Source organism: Penicillium verhagenii (assembly GCF_028828195.1).
Source record: "Penicillium verhagenii strain IBT 33310 chromosome Unknown utg000003l_segment0_segment0, whole genome shotgun sequence".
Classification (NCBI taxonomy): domain Eukaryota; kingdom Fungi; phylum Ascomycota; class Eurotiomycetes; order Eurotiales; family Aspergillaceae; genus Penicillium; species Penicillium verhagenii.
In genome coordinates, this window is record NW_026643167.1 from 978038 (window position 1) to 998796 (window position 20759).

General features: G+C 45.8%; 5 protein-coding genes across 5 annotated transcripts; 3 read left to right on the forward strand and 2 right to left on the reverse strand.

Annotated features, from left to right (window-relative positions):
• Positions 1-1585: 1585 nt before the first annotated feature.
• Positions 1586-3184, forward strand: N7466_001760 (uncharacterized protein; the record flags this gene model as incomplete). Its single annotated transcript, XM_057161158.1, has 2 exons — positions 1586-1975; positions 2057-3184. The coding sequence occupies 2 exons, from the start codon at positions 1586-1588 to the stop codon at positions 3182-3184; spliced, it is 1518 nt and encodes a 505-aa protein (XP_057024443.1).
• A 783-nt stretch (positions 3185-3967) lies between these two features.
• On the reverse strand, positions 3968-5406 carry N7466_001761 (S-adenosylmethionine-dependent methyltransferase; the record flags this gene model as incomplete). The annotated part of the gene is made up of 3 exons (XM_057161159.1): positions 3968-4716; positions 5106-5267; positions 5349-5406. 3 exons carry the CDS (start codon positions 5404-5406, stop codon positions 3968-3970), a joined length of 969 nt encoding a protein of 322 aa, XP_057024444.1.
• Positions 5407-6235: 829 nt separating this feature from the next.
• On the forward strand, positions 6236-8399 carry faa4 (long-chain fatty acid-CoA ligase FAA1; the record flags this gene model as incomplete). The annotated part of the gene is made up of 2 exons (XM_057161160.1): positions 6236-8245; positions 8310-8399. 2 exons carry the CDS (start codon positions 6236-6238, stop codon positions 8397-8399), a joined length of 2100 nt encoding a protein of 699 aa, XP_057024445.1.
• Positions 8400-8993: 594 nt separating this feature from the next.
• Positions 8994-9284, forward strand: N7466_001763 (uncharacterized protein; the record flags this gene model as incomplete). Its single annotated transcript, XM_057161161.1, has 1 exon — positions 8994-9284. One exon carries the CDS (start codon positions 8994-8996, stop codon positions 9282-9284), a length of 291 nt encoding a protein of 96 aa, XP_057024446.1.
• Positions 9285-14579: 5295 nt separating this feature from the next.
• On the reverse strand, positions 14580-16887 carry N7466_001764 (uncharacterized protein; the record flags this gene model as incomplete). Its single annotated transcript, XM_057161162.1, has 4 exons — positions 14580-16008; positions 16089-16185; positions 16256-16305; positions 16730-16887. 4 exons carry the CDS (start codon positions 16885-16887, stop codon positions 14580-14582), a joined length of 1734 nt encoding a protein of 577 aa, XP_057024447.1.
• Positions 16888-20759: the final 3872 nt, after the last annotated feature.

Genomic DNA, 20759 nt, shown 5'->3' on the forward strand with positions numbered 1-20759 from the left:
TTACCTAATTGGTTCCCCCAATGACGTTCTGTCTTGGCAATCCTCACGGTAGATCTTTGCTTTACCATTGGTCACCGGAATGATTTGTACCTTGAAATTATTACTGGGAATTGAAATTGCAACAGGAGCTTGACTTTAGATTAGGGGGGAAACAAGGGTGAAAAAAAGGTGATAGATCAACGCAATACAATACTTTCCCATTGCATTTCTCCACGGACATGATCCGATAACCCTAAGAAATGAGGGAAACAATAACCTTGAATTTTTTTTTTTTTTTTTTTTTTTTTTTAAACCAAGTTCAATTGGTTGTAAGTAATTCAACATTAAATGTTGATTTGGTTTTTTTTTTTTTAATGTTGGGACTTGACACATTCAATCTTCCCCCTGACCCCTTTTCGATGCAGATTCTATTGTTATACATATTGTATACATATTGGGCTGTCCTGATGCAGGAGTCATAATAATGGCTTCTGAGGTGTAACTATACAAAGCTTCTACTCTGTGTTTCCTCAGGAAAATCTCTTTAAGAGTCCACGGTGGGGATCATGTGGAGTCAGCTGACTTTTGTTTTTTTTTTGTTTTTTTTTCTGTTTCTGTTTTTCTGTTTTTTTTTTCTGTTTTCTATTTCTCAGTTGTTTTGGTCAAGTACAATGATTGTATGCACTTGGGGGTTTTATTGATCCTTCAAGTTCTACAGTATATACGGAAAACTTTCATCTCTCCCCGGACCCTTTGAATTGGATAATATTGAGAGATCAACACAATTATACTGTACTTTAATTGATTAAAAATAGCTTGTACAATCGGTGTACTTTAGATGCTGATTTGATTCCATCGGGTCTAGTGCTTAGCGCCGAGCCAATCCAGGGAAGCATTTGCTCACTGACCGCATCTGTTCCAAACTGGTTTTGCTTCATTGCAAGCTCTGAAGTCCACTAGGCCAAGGAAATCAACACTAAACTGCGCTAAACTACAAACCAGACTAGATCCCCCCCCCCAAAAAAACTCTTATGTCTCGTCACATCTTAAAAAAATCCCTTACTTGACCGTTACGGGCAATTTTTGCATTAACGGGAGTGCAGCCCAAGGGTCACGCTAGTGGATGTCATTTACAATTTTCTTCTTTTCTGGAATTTGATTTTCGCCTTTTTCTGATTTATTTCCCTTCCATTTTGTTGAAATTTACTGCAATTGGCATCTGAGGAGCTTTGCTATTATTTCGGGATATTTAGATATTTTTAATCCATTTTTAATTGGATTTTCATAGGTAAACGGAGACTTTGGTCAATCTTTCCCTAAACGTCGACCCATAGATCGAACTGGGTCTTGCTACTTTTTTTTTTCCTTCTCTGCATTTTCTCCGTATACCCACACTACACTTCTGTTCCTTGGAACCGTTTCTGTCCGATTGTTTTGCTTTTGCTTTTTTGCTTTTGTATTCCTCCTGAAGTCCCTATCCTTACCCTACCAACTTGGGCACCCTATACTGTGCTCCTAATATACATACGGGCAAAAGAAAACACAACCCGGTACAGCATCCTTTAATTGTCTTGGAGAATCAAAATCCCGAAAGATCGATCTCATTATGACTACTGCACCGCTGGTGCCTCATTCTGTCTCTGACAGTGGGATTAACGGAGGAGGACATCTGCCCAGCGGTCTACCACGCTACCATCCTATCGCCATGAATCCAAACCCTCCACCACACCCAGCAATGCCTCCACCTGATCAAATGGTACATAATCATCATTTCAGGCACTTTGCACCACCTTTGATGCATGACCCTCATTCGGGTCCCCCGCCCGTGCCACCAACACCGAGCCCAACATCCTTAGAACAAATCGAGCAGCGTCTGCGCCAATTGGAGCATGAGGAAATGAACAGAATGGCTACCAGGAGTCATATTCTGGCGGTGCGCAAGCGGGAAGATGAGGAGTTTCGCAGATTGACTGAAAGTGCAGAGATAGAGGAAGAGGTAAACATATTCTTTTCTAGCTTTCTATATCTTTCCATCTGCGTCAAGGAATGACAATATACTAACCATGACTCATAACAGGATCTTCGACGACAGCGCAAGCGGATGAAGAGAGAATCTATGGGCTTGGGATCTAATCATGCAGCGGACTCGCCACCCTTGCGACCTACACCACCGCGCCGGCTGTCAGAGACCAGCGCAGCTACTACATTGGCATTCTTCAAACAGCAGAGTCCACCAGAGCCTCGCCAGGCTCCTCTTCCTCCTGTCCCACAGCCACAACAAGCACCTCCTATGCCTCCACCAACTCATCTTCATCAACCTCATCAATCTCATCAACCTCCTCATTCATCTCACCAACAACACCAACCTCACGCCTCGCATCCGCCTCACCAAACACATCAACCCCACCAACCTCATCATGCACCTCCACCTCCCCAATCCCAGCACCACCTTGTCCACCATGATTCTTTGAACGGCCCTGGATCCATCCGTCGCAAGCAAAAATACACCATCAAGAACGTCGAGGCATGGGGCGAGCGTCACGGCCGTCCAGCAGCCCACGACCCATCTGGCCGAGCTCTGTGGAAAAGGCCCTCAGACGGTAGCCTAGTCTATCTCACCTGCCCTATCCAAGGCTGCGGAAAATCAGACTTCGTCACCCTTCACGGCTTCATGTGCCACCTAACCAAGAAACACAAAGACCGCACTTTAGGCAGTCAATCGCGTGCCCTCGAACTCTGCGGCATTGTCTTTGACCCCAACTCGCCTCTTCCCCCGGTGACGAACCACCGAGGATCAGCAGAGAGCGCCACACCCATGGATATGGACGGAGATGGAGACGAGGATCTAGACTCGGACCCAGAGGAAAGCGAAGATTCGCCTGAATCATACCGTGTCAAGACAGAAGGATCGGATCGCCTTGGACTCTCGGATGCACACGACATCATACCCGGTCCTCATGATATGTCCCCCGTCCCAATCCCGAAGCTCTCACTCCACGGCTCGGTCAAACAATCTATTTCATCCATAATCGACCGTACACCCGAACCAGAGCACAGAGAAGCTCTCGCTTCACTGGGTCCCTCGGAACCCGTTTCTCAGGTGCCCACTCCTATTCTGGAGCAGACCGTGCCTGTGAAGCGCAAATTCGAATACTCGCCCGAGAAAGAGAATACAGAGCCAAAGGAGGGATCCGCGACTGAGTGATCTTTGATCTTTGATCTCTGACTTCTCATCTGGTCATAATATCTCTCTTACTCGCTTGTTCTCTTCCCATTCCTCATACATAATTTTACATAATCCCGTGGTACATTTTCAATGACTACCATGAGCGCATACATAGCATCGATATGACAAAAAATCATCACATTTGCATCAAAGCATCATCAGCAGCAGCCCTTGTTTTAGTTGATTTTGATTTTATTTTCCCTAACCTTTTGTGGTCATTCTCCTACCTCTTATCTGAATACCCTTTTCACATTTTGTCCTATCTGAGTGCATTGTTACTTTATTCTTCTTTTTGCCCATGTTATATGCCCTGATATCATGTTCTTGCCGCACATTGTTAGGTTGGCAGAGCTAAGGTTGTCAATAGGTAATTCGCATATTCAAAGCTGAACATATTTAACATTGAATGACATTGAGATTCTCCAGAGCTAGTAAGTAAGGTTGAATCTGCAGACTCAATGTAGACATATGGGGATTGTACTGGGTGAAGCACTTACCCAGGTAGGTACTTGAGCACAATGTCCCGAACATGGCCCCAAAATGCAGATACCCTGCAACCTTGGAAGCACAATGGATAACGTTCCAAAATACCCAGGTACCCATGCGCATACTTCCCACCTTATTGGCAGTACCAGTTGACTTCCAAGGTTCCAGGGTTACATAGCATGTATACTATAATGCATGTAGAGAGGTACACGTGAAGATCGTCTTCCAATGAAATATGTACATACTACAGGCTACACACAGTCTTTGAACAGCAAATTACTGCTCCCTAGCCAAAAGCAAATGTACCAAATACCCCGATCCACCCCTCAACCCACTGACAAGCACCTCATCACTAACTCTCCAAACCCGAAACTCCCTCAACGTCTCCCTCAGCCAGATCTCAAACACCTCGGGCGCCCGCTGCTGTTGCGCAACAATACAAACCGTCGGCCGCCTCGCCGACTTGTCATCGCTTGTAGCCAAAGGCTCATAGACTGGTCGTAAGCGACAGATCTCCGCACAAGTCCGCACGAAAGGTGAAACCAGCGCTTCATTATAGATGCAATCACAAGAGAGGAGGAGGTCGAAGCCCCTATCCTCATCGCCATCGATGGTGTTTGGAGAATCAATACAATCCTTTAATAAAGCGGGTTGATCGAGCTCCCAGTCTAGTGTCGTAAACGTGATATTTGTCGCAGTTGCAGCGGGAGATATCGCTTTGGAGGATGTATGCTTCTTTTTACTTCCACCACCGCTCCCTTTGGATTTTCCAATCTTTTGCTTTGATGGACCAGATTTGACAGAAGCATTCTCGTCAAGATTTGTGCGGAAGAATCGGCGCACGTACTCTTGGTCCGTGGCGATGTAGTGCTGTATTGATGGGGCTAGAGATAGGGGAACGAGGGCGGAGATACCGCACCCTAGTTCCGCGACGATGGACTCTGGAGTTAGGACTGAATTTGTCCAGAGCGGGTTTGTTGGCGAGGAGATCCATTCTGCAAAGTAGGGAGTGATTTTCCACAGGACTAGAGAAACACATGGTTAGTTCCATGAAGCACTGAGTATGGACGACAGTCAAAAAAAAGAAATGCCGGTTGAAATCAAGAACAGTGTATAGTCTAGACTCTATACTGCAGATTATGAGTTTCCAATGTTTCACAGAGCTAGGAAACAGATGGGCCAATCATATGATGGCAGTCACGTTAAGCTGGAGTAATCAAAATTCCAATATTCAAATGACCGTGCAAAGGCCAGACCGGAAGCGGAGCCTCGGCTCGGCTCACCTTGTTCCTGAACCCTTGGGACGTTTTAAGACCAAAAAAACTGCGGGGTGATTTATTTTGATTCGAGTCCGTGCATAGTCATGCCGAGGCGGGGGATGAATGACAGATCAGACAGGTCACAGGAAGCTTACCGGCGCCCGTCGTGCCTCCAGCTCGTGACGAGGAGAGCAAAGTGGGAGATTGATGAATGGTATATTCACGATCATGTATTGAGACTTCGACTGCAGCTGCACGCGAGTCTAGGAATCCGAGATTTCCCGCAGTGATCTCTTGGCTGAAAAGTAAAAAGGACTCTATTTATGGGATTTGAAGAATGCAGTAAGTTGATCTGTTACGAGGCCTTCGTATTCGCAAGTCATTTCCGGGTGAATTACCTTCTTCGGCATCGGTGACCTCTTCACCAATGGCGAGGAGTGCAGAGATGGCATTCATTCTGATGTAACTTGAAATTTATAGAAAGTGAAATGTGTGACTTGTCACTTGGAGGTGAAAGCCATGCGATCACGTGTCTCCGAATACTCTAGTAGTTCTTTGCAGTATCAAGCAGCAGCAAGCAGCATCAAGCAGCAGCAAATGCATCATGAATCCAAGCATAAGATATGTAGATTTGCAGTTCGTGTACTTCAAATCCTTACATGTTGGGCCCCAACAGTTACAGAAAGCAGTAATTGATCTACCAAAGCTAGACCAAGTCAAATGCTTTCCAAGATTGATATTACATAGCTATATGAATTTGTAGTCAATCTAATGTATAGCCTCATTTTGAAATTAAATCTTTTACAACATTTGAAACTAACTTATCATTTAAAAAGCCATTTGATCTAACTGATTTCTTTTCATTGTTTTAATGTACTAACCAAGTGCGTCATTGGTACGGGAGAGAAAAAAACCCCCAGCCACATCACTCATTAAAATCGTGGCAGCTCTCTCCTGAGCTTCCTCTTTTTTTTTTTTTTTTTTTTGCTTTTTTTTTTTTGCTTGCATTATCGTGGAACGGAACGTGCATAGTATTGATTGGTAGGTACATGAACTCTTTTTCTCTCTCTTTTCAATGGGTCCTGGTACTGCTGGCTGGCTTCTCCGGGTAAAGCTTTGCATTTGCCGACCAAGCTTCCCTTGTTTGGCCCCGTTCGCTGCCGCCACAGAAAGCGCTAACGTCACTGAATCCTCCAGGCTATTTCCTGAGCTTTTTCCTCTTTCCTCCTAGAAACACCCATTTTAATCAAAACTTTTCTCACCCTTGAGAGTCAAGACGCCCATCATGTCGAAGCGCGACTTGACAACCATCCAGCCGCGAATGGTCAAAAAGGGCCCCTTCTCCGTCGAGGTCCCCGGTTACGAACCCGTCGCCGGAGAGACCATTCCCCGCCGACACCCGTCAGCCAAGGATGGCCTCATCCTGCGTCCTTCAGAGGATGTAGCGACCACCTACGATAACTTCCGCCGTTCCGCCCGCCTGTTCGGTAACAGCAAGGCCGTCGGAAGCCGCAAGTTGATCAAGACACATGTCGAGAACAAGAAGATCAAGAAGATCGTCGATGGAGTCGAGACCGAGGTGGATAAGCAATGGACCTACTTCGAGCTGAGCGGATACACCTACAAGACTTTCCTCGAGTACGAGCAGCTGTGTCTCCAGCTTGGAGCCGGTATGCGTAAGCTCGGCCTCGAGAAGGACAACCGCATTCACCTTTATGGAGCCACAAGTGCACACTGGCTGGCCATGTCGCACGGTGCTGCCTCCCAATCGGTCACCATTGTCACTGCCTATGACACCCTGGGCGAGGAAGGCCTGGCGCATTCCCTTAAGCAAACCGCCTCGGATGCCATCTTCCTAGACCCCGGCTTGATCAAGTCCCTCCTGCACGTTTTGAAGGATATCCCATCTATCAAGCACATCATTTACAACACAGATACCGAAGTGAAGCAGGAGGACCTGGACAAGCTGCAGAGCGACTTTGGCCACATCTCCGTGCAGAGCATTGAGGAGCTGCGCAAGTCTGGCGAGGAGAACCCCGTGGAACCCGTGCCGCCCAAGGCTGAGGATCTCTGCTGTATCATGTACACCTCCGGCTCAACAGGTCCACCTAAGGGTGTTTCTTTGACTCACGCCAACGTCATCGCTGCCACCGCTGGTGTCAACGCCGTCGTCGCAGAGTGTATTGGACACACCGACTCCCTGCTTACATATCTCCCCCAAGCACACATTCTGGAGTTCATGTTTGAGAACCTGTGCCTGTTCTGGGGTGGCACCATGGGATACGGTAACCCCCGCACACTGTCCGATACTTCGGTGCGGAACTGCAAGGGTGATATTCGCGAGTTCAAGCCCACCGTCTTGGTCGGTGTCCCGGCCGTTTGGGAGACCGTGAAGAAGGGTGTATTGAACAACCTGAACAAGACCAGCTTCATTGTCAAGAGTATGTTCTGGGGTGCTTTTGCTGCCAAGAACTTCCTTTTGAACAACGGTTTCCCTGGCGCCAACTTCGGTGCTGGCGTTCTTGATGCTATCGTTTTCAAGAAGCTCAAGGACGCTACTGGTGGTCGCCTTCGTATTATGATGAACGGAGGTGGCCCCATTTCCAAGGATACCCAGAAGTTCCTGTCCATGGCCATCGCGCCCATGATCGGCGGTTATGGTTTGACCGAGACCGCCGCCATGGGTGCGCTGAATGACCCGTTGGCCTGGAACCCCGAGGCTCTGGGTGAGGTGCCCGCATCGGTGGAGATCAAGTTGGTCGATTTCCCTGATGCTGGATACTTCGCCAAGAACAAGCCTCCTCAGGGTGAGATCTTCATCCGCGGTGGCAGTGTGACCTCTGGATACTATAACAACGAGGAGGAGACCAAGGCTGCCCTGACTGAGGATGGCTGGTTCATGACCGGTGACATTGGTGAGTTCGACTCGCACGGTCACTTGAAAATTATCGACCGCAAGAAGAACTTGGTCAAGACCCAGAACGGCGAGTACATTGCCCTTGAGAAGCTGGAGTCTGTCTACCGCTCGTGCCCGGTTGTTGGCAACATCTGTGTCTACGCCGCCGAGGACCAGGACAAGCCCATCGCTATTATCGTCCCTGTAGAGATTGCATTGAAGAAGATTGCCAATGATAATGGTATTGAGGGCGACAGCCTGGAGACCCTCGTCCACAATGAGAAGCTCCAGCGTCTTGTCCTGCAGCAATTGCAGAGCAACGGCCGCTCTGGTGGTCTCAAGGGCATCGAGATCATCAACGGTGTTGTTCTGTCCGATGAGGAGTGGACTCCCCAGAACGTAAGTGCCAGTCTAAACCCCAGCGACCGTGTGACCAAAAACTAACATCAATTTTTACATCCAGGGCTACATGACTGCTGCTCAGAAGCTGCAACGCAAGAAGATCGTTCAGAAGTACAAGTCCGAGATCGACAAGGCCTACGGCAAGAAATAGATAATTTCTTAAAAGTGACGGAAGGTCTGAGATCTTGTTGAATATCCTCGCCTATCTGTATACCATGTCTAATCTTCACTCTTCACTCTTCTTCTTCTTCTTCTTCTTTTCTTCTCTTTATTGTTGTCTCCTTTCGTTCTGTTACCCCCGAACCGCGTTTGATTTGATTTGCTATTTCAAGCCTTGTTGATATGCTATTCCCTGTGGCGACATGCATTTGTCCTCTCGCCAAGCCACGATTTAGACGAGATAGTGATGAATACAGACATGAAATTGCGAAGGGTTACCCTAAATACCCCTGCTATTTAATATCAGTAGTTTATTTATGGGTTTCTGGAAATCAAGTCCTATTCAGTTCACAGTACCTCGGCCACTGTTACACCATCACCACCAGCAGGATCAAAACAACCTGACAGCGTGGTACAGGTACCTGACAGCAACCTCCAGGAACCTCCAGGAACACCAGGAACGAATTAGAGCCTCAGATTACTAGATAAGGTTAGATCATTACGCGAAGCCACGTGATCTCCAGCTTGATCTTCAACCCATCTCACGTGCAAGAAGCGAATTTCCATTGCCCTGATAGCAGCCAGAATGTCTCTTTGGAGGTATGTGGGATCTCTCACTAAGCTACTGCAACCTGTTCGTACCAATTATGCTAATGCCCTCGCGCTATACAGTACCTACCGCGGACTTACCCCGAAAACCCGAGCCCTCTTCGGCGTCGGCGTGATGGCCTGGGCGACTATCGGACTATGGACCACCCCCCAGGTTGAGAACGCGCTTGGCATGCAGTCGACAAAGGAGGAGCAGGAGGCGCTGGATCGCCAGCTTGCTGTGCGGGTGTCGCGGGTGGAGGATGAGAAGGGGAACGGGGCGAAATGAATTCAACAATGAACAACAAAATCAATTGTTAAAGAGCCTTGTTGGGGCCTGTGGATTGGATAAATTTGGCTTGCTTGATTTATCTTCCAGTCATGTTGGAATCGATGGGCTCACTCTCTTTGTCGACATTTACCATATCGCCTTGGACACAGTGCAGAGCAACCGGCAGTGCAAACTACTCGAAGGAACTTGAAAGGGTCAAACCCCCAAATCTCGCGCTCCATACAAGCCAGCTCACCATAATTCGCCACCGTGCCAGTGACAATCATCACCACCCTCACCCTGGTCCATGCTCCCTACATGATCATGAAGTCCGGCAGTACCGAATCAGCACCTCGCCCACCCGCGCATATACATCTTTGTAGTGTGTGCTCAGACCTTACTGACGAGAGTCTCTGCCTATGCCCACATCCATGCTCATATCCGCATCATTCCTTATGGTGTATGCGCATGCACATGCAAGTACCAACCGAAACGAAACGGAACAAAAAAAAAGCTAGGCGGTATCATATTCCTCAATTCATTCATATGCGCCGCTCCCCGAGAACAATCTCAATCGCAATTTCTGCGCTGTCGCCAGTCCGGAAATCAAACTAAACCAAATCATCTGTCCAGGGCCTGGGGGCTGAGCGGGCAGTGGTGTCTCCAGTCCAGATCGCGATTTCTGCCAGTCGGGGCTTTGAGAGACCAATCATTTCCGGGGTATTTTATTCTCCGGGCTTGATGGGGTCGGAATAGGGATGCGTTGCGAGCCGCAGGTGGATGTTTCGGCTTGTCAGGTCAGATGGTGCATTTGCGACTTCAACAACCTTGGAAATCCCGAAAAGTGATTGCCTTGACTCGATGCAATATGTATGTCTGTCGTGTTGAATATAGGTTCTGCATAGGCTTCCTGTTCTATATTGTCTATTCATCTATGTCCACTGTTGTTTGCCCAAGTGTCTGTCTGCATATGTCTATACTTATCCAGGCGCCAACCAGCCAATTGCCAAAATTCCAACATATTTCTCTAGTGATTCATCGCATATGTACTGTACATATGTAGCCAGTCTTTATTAATTGATCCGAGTCCGCAACATTGAATATCTCATAATCGTGATAATCACATTGCTCCGAACCCTCGTCCAAACTCCAATCCGACTCCCCGAATCCAAAGCCTCACGTGCCATTTAAGGGTCCAAGCCCAATTACCTAGCCATCCTCCGTAGAACAACCTTGGAAGATCAAAGCCCTGTCTAGAGAAACAAGTACGACGATGATGACAGAAGCCGTTGAGGTGGAACATCGGAGAAATCAACCATCCCCGCTGGCTTCAATCAGGGGTGAAAGGGTCGGACAGATTCGAATCCCGATCCAGCACCCGAAACCCGGTCCAGACTTTATCGAATCCAGGTTGGGATTGGAATTTGAATTAAGATGCATGTGCAATCTCGAATCAATTGCGAGACTTCCGACCTTGGAACGGGGAGACTGGGGCTGACTAGGTACATTTCAGTTGGAAAAATCCATTGCTAGGTATGTATGCGCATATGTAGGTTCAATAGTCAAGGTTGAGATATCAATGTAGAACACATATGTATGGACCTCAAGCTACCATGTATAGATGTAGTATACATATACATACTTGATATGTACCTAGGGGTTGGATGTATTGTTTTTAGGGTTAGACTGGGCTCATCCATAGATAGTGTACCCACAGTACTAGAGTATAAGTAGATTACTTTCCAAGGCTCCATCGCTGGAAATCCAAACCCTGTTAATATCTAGTAGAATTATGTACTAGGCTCTATCAACGGTATATCTCGAAGTACTCGAATAGTCCAAGGGCCTAAGCAATCCCATACCGAGCACTACATTGAAGGGCGGTTACGCAGAGAAAGATTCCGTTGCACGAACAACCCAGGGTCCAAATGTCTTAAACAAGAAGCATATGCTATGTTGACTAGGATTAAATGTATGCAAATATAGAGAGATAGCAAAGAAAAGAAAATCCAAGTTTTTGACAGCTCACACCCATGCAAAAAGAAACACAAATACCAAAACAATGCCCGGCCTATCAGACTTTTTTTTTTTATAAAAAAAAGACAAATCCAGTTATGATCCGATGAATCCTGATTCGATCGTGATCGGATCATTCAGTAGGCGCCTTGATTCTGTCGTGAAACCAACAACGATTGAGAAACCCGCAAGTCTGGGTATAATACTTTGAGTCCAAGACTAAGCCTATTCTTCTAAAGGTGACAAGGCTGACTAGACTAGGCATCTAGAATAATTAGAGTGACTAGGATGACGGGGGACTGGATGATACGGTATACGCATATGCATTTGGAACTGTATCTGCATGGAAAGTTCAAGTGTAGGTCCTCTCTTTCGGCCGCCGGCTTTTGTACGACATTACTAGGGCCCTGGGAAAAGGAGGCGAGGCTGAAACGGCGTTTTATTTGTTGGATTTTATTTTTGGTATTTCGAGTTTCCGGTCAAGTATCTTGCTATTGAGTCTGGGTAGGTGTCGAAGATGATCATTTCGAAGAGATGATTGGAATGAATCAACACAGTAAAGAAGACGTTAAAAGCAAGCATTCGAACAAAAGACATGTTGACTACCTACAAAGCCATAAAAGATAAGAAAGCAAAAGTACGAACTAGTGTCTTATTGCCACGATCCCAATATACTATACACAACAGATCAGATCAGATCAGACCAGACCCAGACCCAGACCAAGCCAACATTCACAGCCAAGACGGAATCATTGAACCTATAGTATACGACGGTAGTAGTGACATTCACCTTCAAGATTTGAACTTTTGCCTCACAAAAGTCCCAAAGTCCCAAGTTTCTCCTCCACAACCCCAGACTAAATGAGGTTCCTACTAAGATTTGAACTTGCATCGCACCCTGGTCCATAGCCGGGACTCCTAAGTACCGTACCTTACCTAACTGACATATCCCTCGACAGTTCAAATGTTACTTACAGGTGCAGACGCAAAGCACACTGAAACCCCCGGAACTTGCCGAACCGCAGGAAGCCTGAATCACGAGAGATGCCATAACCTTGTGATACTTGACAGAGGCATGAAGATCATCGTCATCGAGTCAAACCTTGGAAATCCAAGGCTACAGGCCTCAAGTGGTTAACTAGTTCTGGCTTAGTGATGTCAAGGATAACATTTGAATGAGTCAACATTGCCTAATAAGGGGATCTTTCCCCTCTTCCCTTTAGAGACTAGTCCTCCACACCCTCAAGTGCTTGAGAATAAAATAAAAAAAGAAACAATAAACATAAAAGTGAGATGCATGTCCAGATGTAGAAATGCCTTGCCACTGAGTTCTGGCCTTGGTTCTTGGCCTTAGAAACCGGGCTGAGCTGAGACGTAATAAATCATGCACCGTCGATCCGATGGCGATGAGAGCATGGGATCTGCATCTGCATCTGCATTGTATTTTTGATTTTTGATTATTATTTTTAATGTATACTTCCTGTTTGAATTTGAATTTGAATTTTTTTTTTTTTTTTTTTTTTTAATTTATTGAATTAAATTCTATTTTTTTTTTCTTTTTTCTTCTTTTCTTGTCTTTAATAAACTAGTACCTGGACTAGTATCCAATAATAATACAATGATACACATGATATGTATACTATGTGGACTATGTGGGATTATAGTTACTTTTTTGATGATATACATGTATGTTAACATTGAACGAGCTAACACTCGAAGAGATCATAGCACCACCTTGGACATGCTTAACGCATCGTCTACTCAAGGTAGACCGCGCTCTTCTACCCTATACGGAAATTGTAGACCGGTGCCCACCTGCGCACCTGGCCAGGTCTCCACACATTTTGATTAACCCTTGCTGAATGCCTCCAGATACATACAAGTGGAAAGCCTAATTCCTCTGCTGCCGTTTCTCTCCCCGTTAGCATCTTTTACCTGATTGGTGACCCTGCTTTAGTCAACTTGTTAGTAGCCAATCAAATGATCTAGTTTGGTGCTGGGGGGTTCAAAAAGAGACTTGAGACAGCGCCACCATTCCATCGGTTCCTTAATTTTCTTGAACCCTGCACATGGGGCTGTTTCTCTCTAATCCTTGCTCCACTAACTTTGAATATGTAGACGAACCCGGATTTTCTAGGTGGGTGGGTGGCCTTGTACTAGTAAAGCATCATGATGAAATTCGAAGTCAAAAAGAAAAAAAAGAAAAAAAAAATTGTACAAAGTACAATGTGGGTGGAGAAAGAATAAAACCTTGGAAATATTAGGCAAATGCAAAGAAATACCTGAAAGTACACACCTAGGTAGAAATATCAAGTCTATTTCAGTGCGAATATACCATGGATTATGCCCACTAGACTATAACCTTTGAATATTCAAATCTTGGCCTCCAACCTGGTAATAATACCAGTACCAACGACTTACTCTAACATTCATCTATACGAACTTGGCCCAAAGATCCCTGCAAAAATTCCGCAATACCCTGGTATATCGAAAATGCAACCAGAACCGCAGCAAATAACGGTTCCTGGCGGGCCAAGTCAATCGAATCGGGGAATTGCAATGTGAGATTGTGCAGGCAAACACATGCAAAGAATGGGATGAAACTTTCATGTTCAGATCAATATCAGTATCAGTATCAGTATCAGTAGATATCCGGCCTGTGGTGTCTGGTAGGTATCTTGTATCTGGTATGGTGGTTGATCAATGGACAAAGTCAACGAATAGCATTCTGTATGGTTCTTTGCTTCCCTTCCCTTTCCCCTCCACATCGACTTGAAAAGATAGATCATAATACCAAAAAGAAAAAAAAATGAAAAATGAGGAAATAATAGGGTTCAAAAATGACTTTGCCCAATAGTATCCGTGAGTTCGTGACGCGGCTAGGTTACTCGGAGCCCGTTGACTTTCAATGTTGATATTCCCAACATAGAAAGAGTAGTTGGGCATAGATCAAGATATATCAAAGTAGAAGTGAATAAATGAGAAGAAACCGAAGTTTTCAGTAATTTGAAGAATTCTCCAAAAAAAAATATGAAGTAGAAATAAGACAAATAAAGAATAAAGAAAGGTCAAAATCGATCAAAGGACCATAATTCGTTCTCCCGCGCCGTTCTGCACCGTAAACCCCCTCCCCCATCCAGCCATTCCCACATAAAAAATGCCTCGAAACAGATAAAAACCTAATTCACATATGAAAAATCATAAAGAAAAAATAAAGAAAGTCAAAAATAAGCAGAAAGGTAGAATAGACCCAAAGAATATATATGGAAATCAATCGACATTAGTGGCCTGATTCGGTCAAGTGCACAGGCTATGCGGATTTTGGACGGGGTCATAACGTCCATAATTCGATGTCGAATAAACGGGGTCATAACCACCACTTCCTGTGCTAGTGCGATGATGATGGTGATGTTGTTGATGGTGGGGGATCCCGGTGAATGGATCTTGATAGTCCAAGATGGGGGACGTTTTCAAAGTATCCATGGGATCCATAGTATCGTCAATCATCGAGTAATCAAAGCCAGACGAAGACGAGGATGAAACAAGCGGACTATCACTCAAAGGTGAATGTGAATGTTCCGCCTTGGCCATTTGCCGATAATCCGTTCGTCCGTAAGGAAGTGCGCTTCGGTGGGCGGAGTCATACATCATGAGGTGCGAGCGCGTAGACTGACCCAGTCCATGAGGGAGGCAACCATTTCCGTCGCCACTGCTACCATCCGGGCCCATGCTCGCCGTGCTGTCCCGCCGCCCGTCCTTGTAGTGGCCTGGGGAGCGACCGCGAACGACCATGCGGTGGGAGTGGCGACGGGCGACCAAGACAGATTCTGACTCCCCCGTTACGGGGTCTGCTATCTCGGCGTGAAGTTCCACTACAAGATTGTAGTACTGCTGCGAGGCACGGCGTTTGCCGTTGTTAGCAGTTGCTTTTTGGAACTGGATACGCTCGAACATGTGGGATGTCGGGGGCGAACAGGGTTGAGGACCGCCGGAGAATGAGGAGTTGTAGTCTAGGGATTGGGAGGTCAGAGGAAAACTCGAATGCCCGTTCCCCGTAGACCCTGTGGCCAAAGATGGCGGGGGTGCAGGCTGAAGGGCTACAGGGCCTGGTTTTCGTTCGGATTGCTTGTCCCTCTTTGGCGTATGCTGGACCAGCTCGCGAGTCTCGGTATACTGCTCATTGACAATGGCAGATATAGACATTTGGAAGCCTCGAATTGGCGTCAAGGCACCCCCATCATGCCTAATATACAGAGGCACTGATGAAGTCCACGGTTGAAGACTGAAGCTGCATGTGACGGCGAAATAGTTGCGGCGATAGCACGTCCACTTGCCGTCCGAGGCAAAAAAACCTCGTCCTATCTTTGCTTGAATGTCAGGCTTCACTACCGTCTGCGAATTTCCAAAGTCAGCCACAATAGACTCTAGAATATTGGTGTCGTTAAAAGGCGGTGCTTCGAACTGTGGTTGAGACCGTGGCGAAGATTCCACCATCGACTGCTGGAACATGGTCTGAGGGCGATCTAGAATTCCATCTAGAGCTCGGGGAGCAGCCGAATATTGATGGGAGCGAGAAACCTCATTGAGTCCTACTGGAGATAAACCCATGCCGCGGTTGAGATTATAGGAAGAAGCATATGCGTTGCTTCGTCCCATCAAGGCTGGAATGGAGTTGACTGCGTGTGAAGATGCCTGCATAGTAGAAGACATGCCAGTAGGTGGTTGACTATATTACGCAAAGCGCCATCAGCTTTGTGTCTTGGAGCCAAACAAAGAAAGAACCAAAATGCTTCAAAAAAAACTTACAGAGCTAGCCCTCGTGGAAATTCGTTCATGCGATTAAATGAGTGTTGATGCGGAGCAAGGTATGGGTAAATCGGGTTAGATGTTGGGGAGAAAGAATCTGTTGGATACCACATTGATCAGTACGGCTACTCGGCAACTCGCATCCCAGCAAGAAAGAATGTCCTTACCGGAAACAGAATCAGGAGGTGTCATCGCCAGAGTAGAAGAGCTAGAGTAACTATAAGACATCTTTCTTTTAGTACGGTCACATCACTGAAAAAGAAAGATTGAAGTGAAGGCAGTGAGATAGATTGAAAGCAACACCAAATCATGAGTTATTACTTCAAAACTCATGAGAAGGGCTAGGAGGGGTTGGTGGTGATGGGATCAAAAAAAAAGACAGAAACATTGAACATGAACTATGGCAACGGCAAAGAACAAAAACCAGGAAAGGAAAAATACATCAAGGCACGAGACAAGTTGGATAAAAAAAGGACAAAACATCGGGAAAAAAACGCATGCACGCAGCGGATCGGTATGGAAGGTACCGAACCAGGCTGGACTAAAGTCCAAGCTGCCCGGACCCGGAGAAAGTGCAGCGACCAGGGGTCGAGTGGCCGAGTGGAGACCAAATCGGTCAGGATTAAAAGGCAATTACTTACTGTAAGTCCTGCATCGCAGGCTGTTGTGCGTGGTACCGCACGCCGTTGGTGACAGGCATAGAGGCGAGCCCTCCGACTCGTTGATTCTCGTCTTCATCTGAAAACCCTGTCACATGAGAACTTATATAGTCACGTTCTGTAGTGACTGGGCAGTCCATGGAAAAGGAATCAGGTAGAAGGGCTGATATCCAGGGAATTAGTTGCCGATAATCAAATCCGAATCGCGTAACCCGCATGACAGCATGACAACATGGGAAAAAAAAAGGGAAGCTGCTAGGGATATGATGAAAGAACAGGGAAAGAGAACGTACAAGGATTCATCATGATTCAGATTCTCAAGAATATACTTGAGGTAACACCGCTAGTTTTTGTCTCTTGATGCGTTGAGGGAAGGAACGATTGCCTAGAACCAGCATAGCCTAGTTAGTAAATCAGAGCTCAGGTCCACTAGTTAACATATTTCCTCACAGATGGAAGACTCGAGTATCTCTTGAAATCAAAGTTGGAGGATCTTCCCAGGAGTATGAAAGAGTGTGGTAATGGTGGGGGAGTAGAGGGAGTAGAGGGAGTGGGGCAGTGTGCGTATGAATAGAAGAACGTGCGTGTCTTGTTGCTTTCAAGATACAACTTGAAGTTCATCACCAAATCAAGACATGGAATTCAAACGTGAATTTGGATGGTGATTGACGTGGGGATAATTGAAGAAATGGTTACAGGAAAGGCAACAGATGTAGGAAGTGAGGAAGAGTTAGGGAAACGGGCTTCAAAGCATAGATGCCATCAAACGAAAGGAGTGAACAAAGAGGATGAAGAGAAGATTAAGAAGCAGAAATTGTCTCAGGAAAAGTCCGAAAGAGTGAAGAGGATCGATGACGAGTCAGCATAGAGAAGTATGAAAAGGGAAGTCAATATGCACTCCTCACAGGGCGCACGTTCAAGGTCATGGGCCTTCTGAAGATTTACCCACGAGGATACACTCGGGAAAACAAGAGCGAACAAAAAAGATAGAAAAAGGAAATAAAAGGGCAAAATAACTTGCTCGAATGAAGGGAGATTATGACATCGGAGGCAAAAAGGAAATGGAAAAAAAAAGTAAAGTACCTGATGTGGTCCAGTGGGACAGAAATGTATAGGGAAAATCCCCAACTCTAAGCCTCTCTTTTCTGTCTTTTCTGTCTTTTCTGTCTTTTCTGTCTTTTTTTCTTTCTCTCTTTTCTCTTCTCTCCTTCTACTCTTTAGAGTTTTTGGGGACACAAGCCCCCAAGCACGGAAAATGAATGCAAGCAGAGAATGTCCAGAGCCTCCCCCGAGAGAGTGATTAGAATAATTTCTTTTTGAAGGGAGATTTGCAGGTGAAGAATAAAAATCAAAACTTGTCAGTGGCTGGCACGAATAAAAGCCTTTTTATTTTCAACTCAAGCTGAAGATCCAAAAAAAAAAAAGAAAAGAAAAAGAAAGCTGGAGGTCCAGGCAATTGATATTTGTGAAGAGTATCCTGGTAAGCTACCAGAGGAAATTGGAAAAAGATAATGCGAGTAAAATGGATGAATGCAAGAGAAAAATACAAAACCCGACAACCAAAATAGCCTCAGGTTATCATCGGCCGATTCTCGCCACGAGTTAAAAAAGTGTTCCCTGTCAGGGCGAAAAATCCGTTGTATTCAGGGTGGCAGCCATTCTGCATAAGGGGTCCAACCATAATTAGTACTCATATCCGGATTTTTCCTTGATAATCAGAAAAATTAAAATGTTTATAGAAATAGGAAAATCCTAATATTCTAATATTCAAAAAGAAAACAGAGAAAAAGAAAAAGGAAATACCCAAATGGGCCTTTTTTTTGGTGTAATCCTGGTCCCGGTCAGTGGAAGGGAAACGGGCTATGGGGGGGTGGAGACAGAGAAAAGAACCAACGAGAAGCCAACGAGAAGTATAGGTAACATCACAATTGGTCCAAGCTCTGGACAGTTTGATTGTTCAAGGAGCATGGCATTGGTCAGATTGTCCATGTTACGTGGAGACTCTGGGAGGACCCGAAACTGCGACAAAGTCGATCTAAAGTGGATAAGGCCTTGACCATACATTACAACAACGCTGGATGTATTTTCCATTGGTCTTCGATGAAGTCAGATGTCCCAGCGCGAACACCCGAAGGCGGGACGCTGCATGGAAATCCAAATAAGATGAAACTAGGATGCTTACGGAGTAGGAGGGAAACGATTAACCCATCTCGTCCATCTCGTCCATCTCCATCAACTCCATCTCTCCCATTTCTCCCATCTCTCCCATCTCACCTCTCCCCATACATCCGTACCCGTGCAGGACTCTTTCCCACCTGACAGGGATTGAGATGTATCAGACCAGGAAGATCGACAAACCAATAGGCCCCGGCTGTCTGTCCAAAAATCTTTCATTCGTCCATGTGAGAAATGATATCTGCTCCATCCCAACTTGTTTACGCATAATGTAATGACCCAAGTGACTGGGATAATTCAAGAACCTGTCGGAGTCATCCCAGAGCTCTTTTGCATTCGGCACTAAAGGATTTGCGAGTTTGTCCTGATTTGGAAGGATTTTGACTATTATTATTTCCCGACCTCCAATACTAAAGACGCTCAGACGATCGGCAATTTCCATTCAGCCAGCTGCATTGTGCATGTTGGCAATGCCCTCACCGACAGAACGACAGAACCTTGGGAAAGGGGATCAAGGCAGTGACATTTCCTTCCCTATTCTGATTTTTTATTTTATTCTTATTTTTTATTTTTCAGTTCATTTTTAATTCATTTTTAATTCATTATTTCTCCCGAACCAATTGTCGAGAGGAGCAAAAGAGGTTAAGACCGAGAGCGAGAACCATGTCATCAACTGGGAAATAATGTGGGACCTAAAGTAGCTGCAGCGGGAAGGGATGGTGGTGTGCGGTCCGTACCCGGTAGCCTTTTCCTGGTTCCATGGAGACATCTATGGAGAAAACGTTTCAGCTATAGTCTAATATAGAAGCCAAAGGTCTGTATAATTAAGGGGGCTTTGTTGATTTCAATCTTCACTTCGAGGGTTTTTTTTTGTTTGATTGGATTTGATTTTACTCCTAAGATTAGTAGGGAGAAGATAAACAACAAAGGAAAGGATCCAACCCCCCTCCATTGCCCCTCCCAGCACTGGTGGCTTTTTTCTCAAGGTGGAGTCACTGGAGTGTACTAAATCTCATATGTAGATCCAAAAGATGCCCCCCGATCCTGAACTCCATGAGTGGAATCGCCAGACCTGATCGTGTCGAAATCACTGCATTAGTGGCTGAAAAGATCGTCCATCCCGCAGGAAGCTAGTTAGGCTAGGTGGTCCAGATGGCAAAAGTGCGAGTAGTTTAGCTAAAGCACCCGACGCGTGCTGACTAGTGGATTCGGATAGATGTGTTTGGGACCAATGAAAAGCCTTGAAGAAATGGGGTATGTTATGCAGCTCCTTTCTCCTTCATCACGGACCACCCTGCGTGACACCTAACTTGGAACCAAGTACATGAGAAAAGGGAGTTCATGCGAGAGAAAAAAAAAAGAGATAAAGGTGAGGGGATCCAAAAATGACGGTTTACCAAATCCAAACCAATTGACTCTTTCGACAAGATGGGTAAGGGAGATGAATGGGAGAAGCGCGTTTCCCGTGATTTAATTGTTTTTTTTTTCCCACACGTGCATGTCGAAAAAAAGGCGGTGAAGGATCCCGATGGCCATCAATGCACGGTTGTCGATTGGTACTTCACTCCGTCCACACTTGTCATCCGCATGAATAGTGGGGGGCATCAAATGTACAATTTCCATAGTGCCATGGGGGGAGTTTGCAGAATAAGATGTTCCTCCAGCCAGCCACTTGGTGGAAATTTCCTTCAAATTTGCTTCAAATTTTCTTTTCCCCTTCCTCAATTCCTGATATATCAGATGATTCAGATCGATCCGCCCCGTACCCGAGAGCGACTCCACTAATCTGACTCCCGAAGCTCCACCATTTCCGAGCTATCACTTTTCCCCTCTCAGC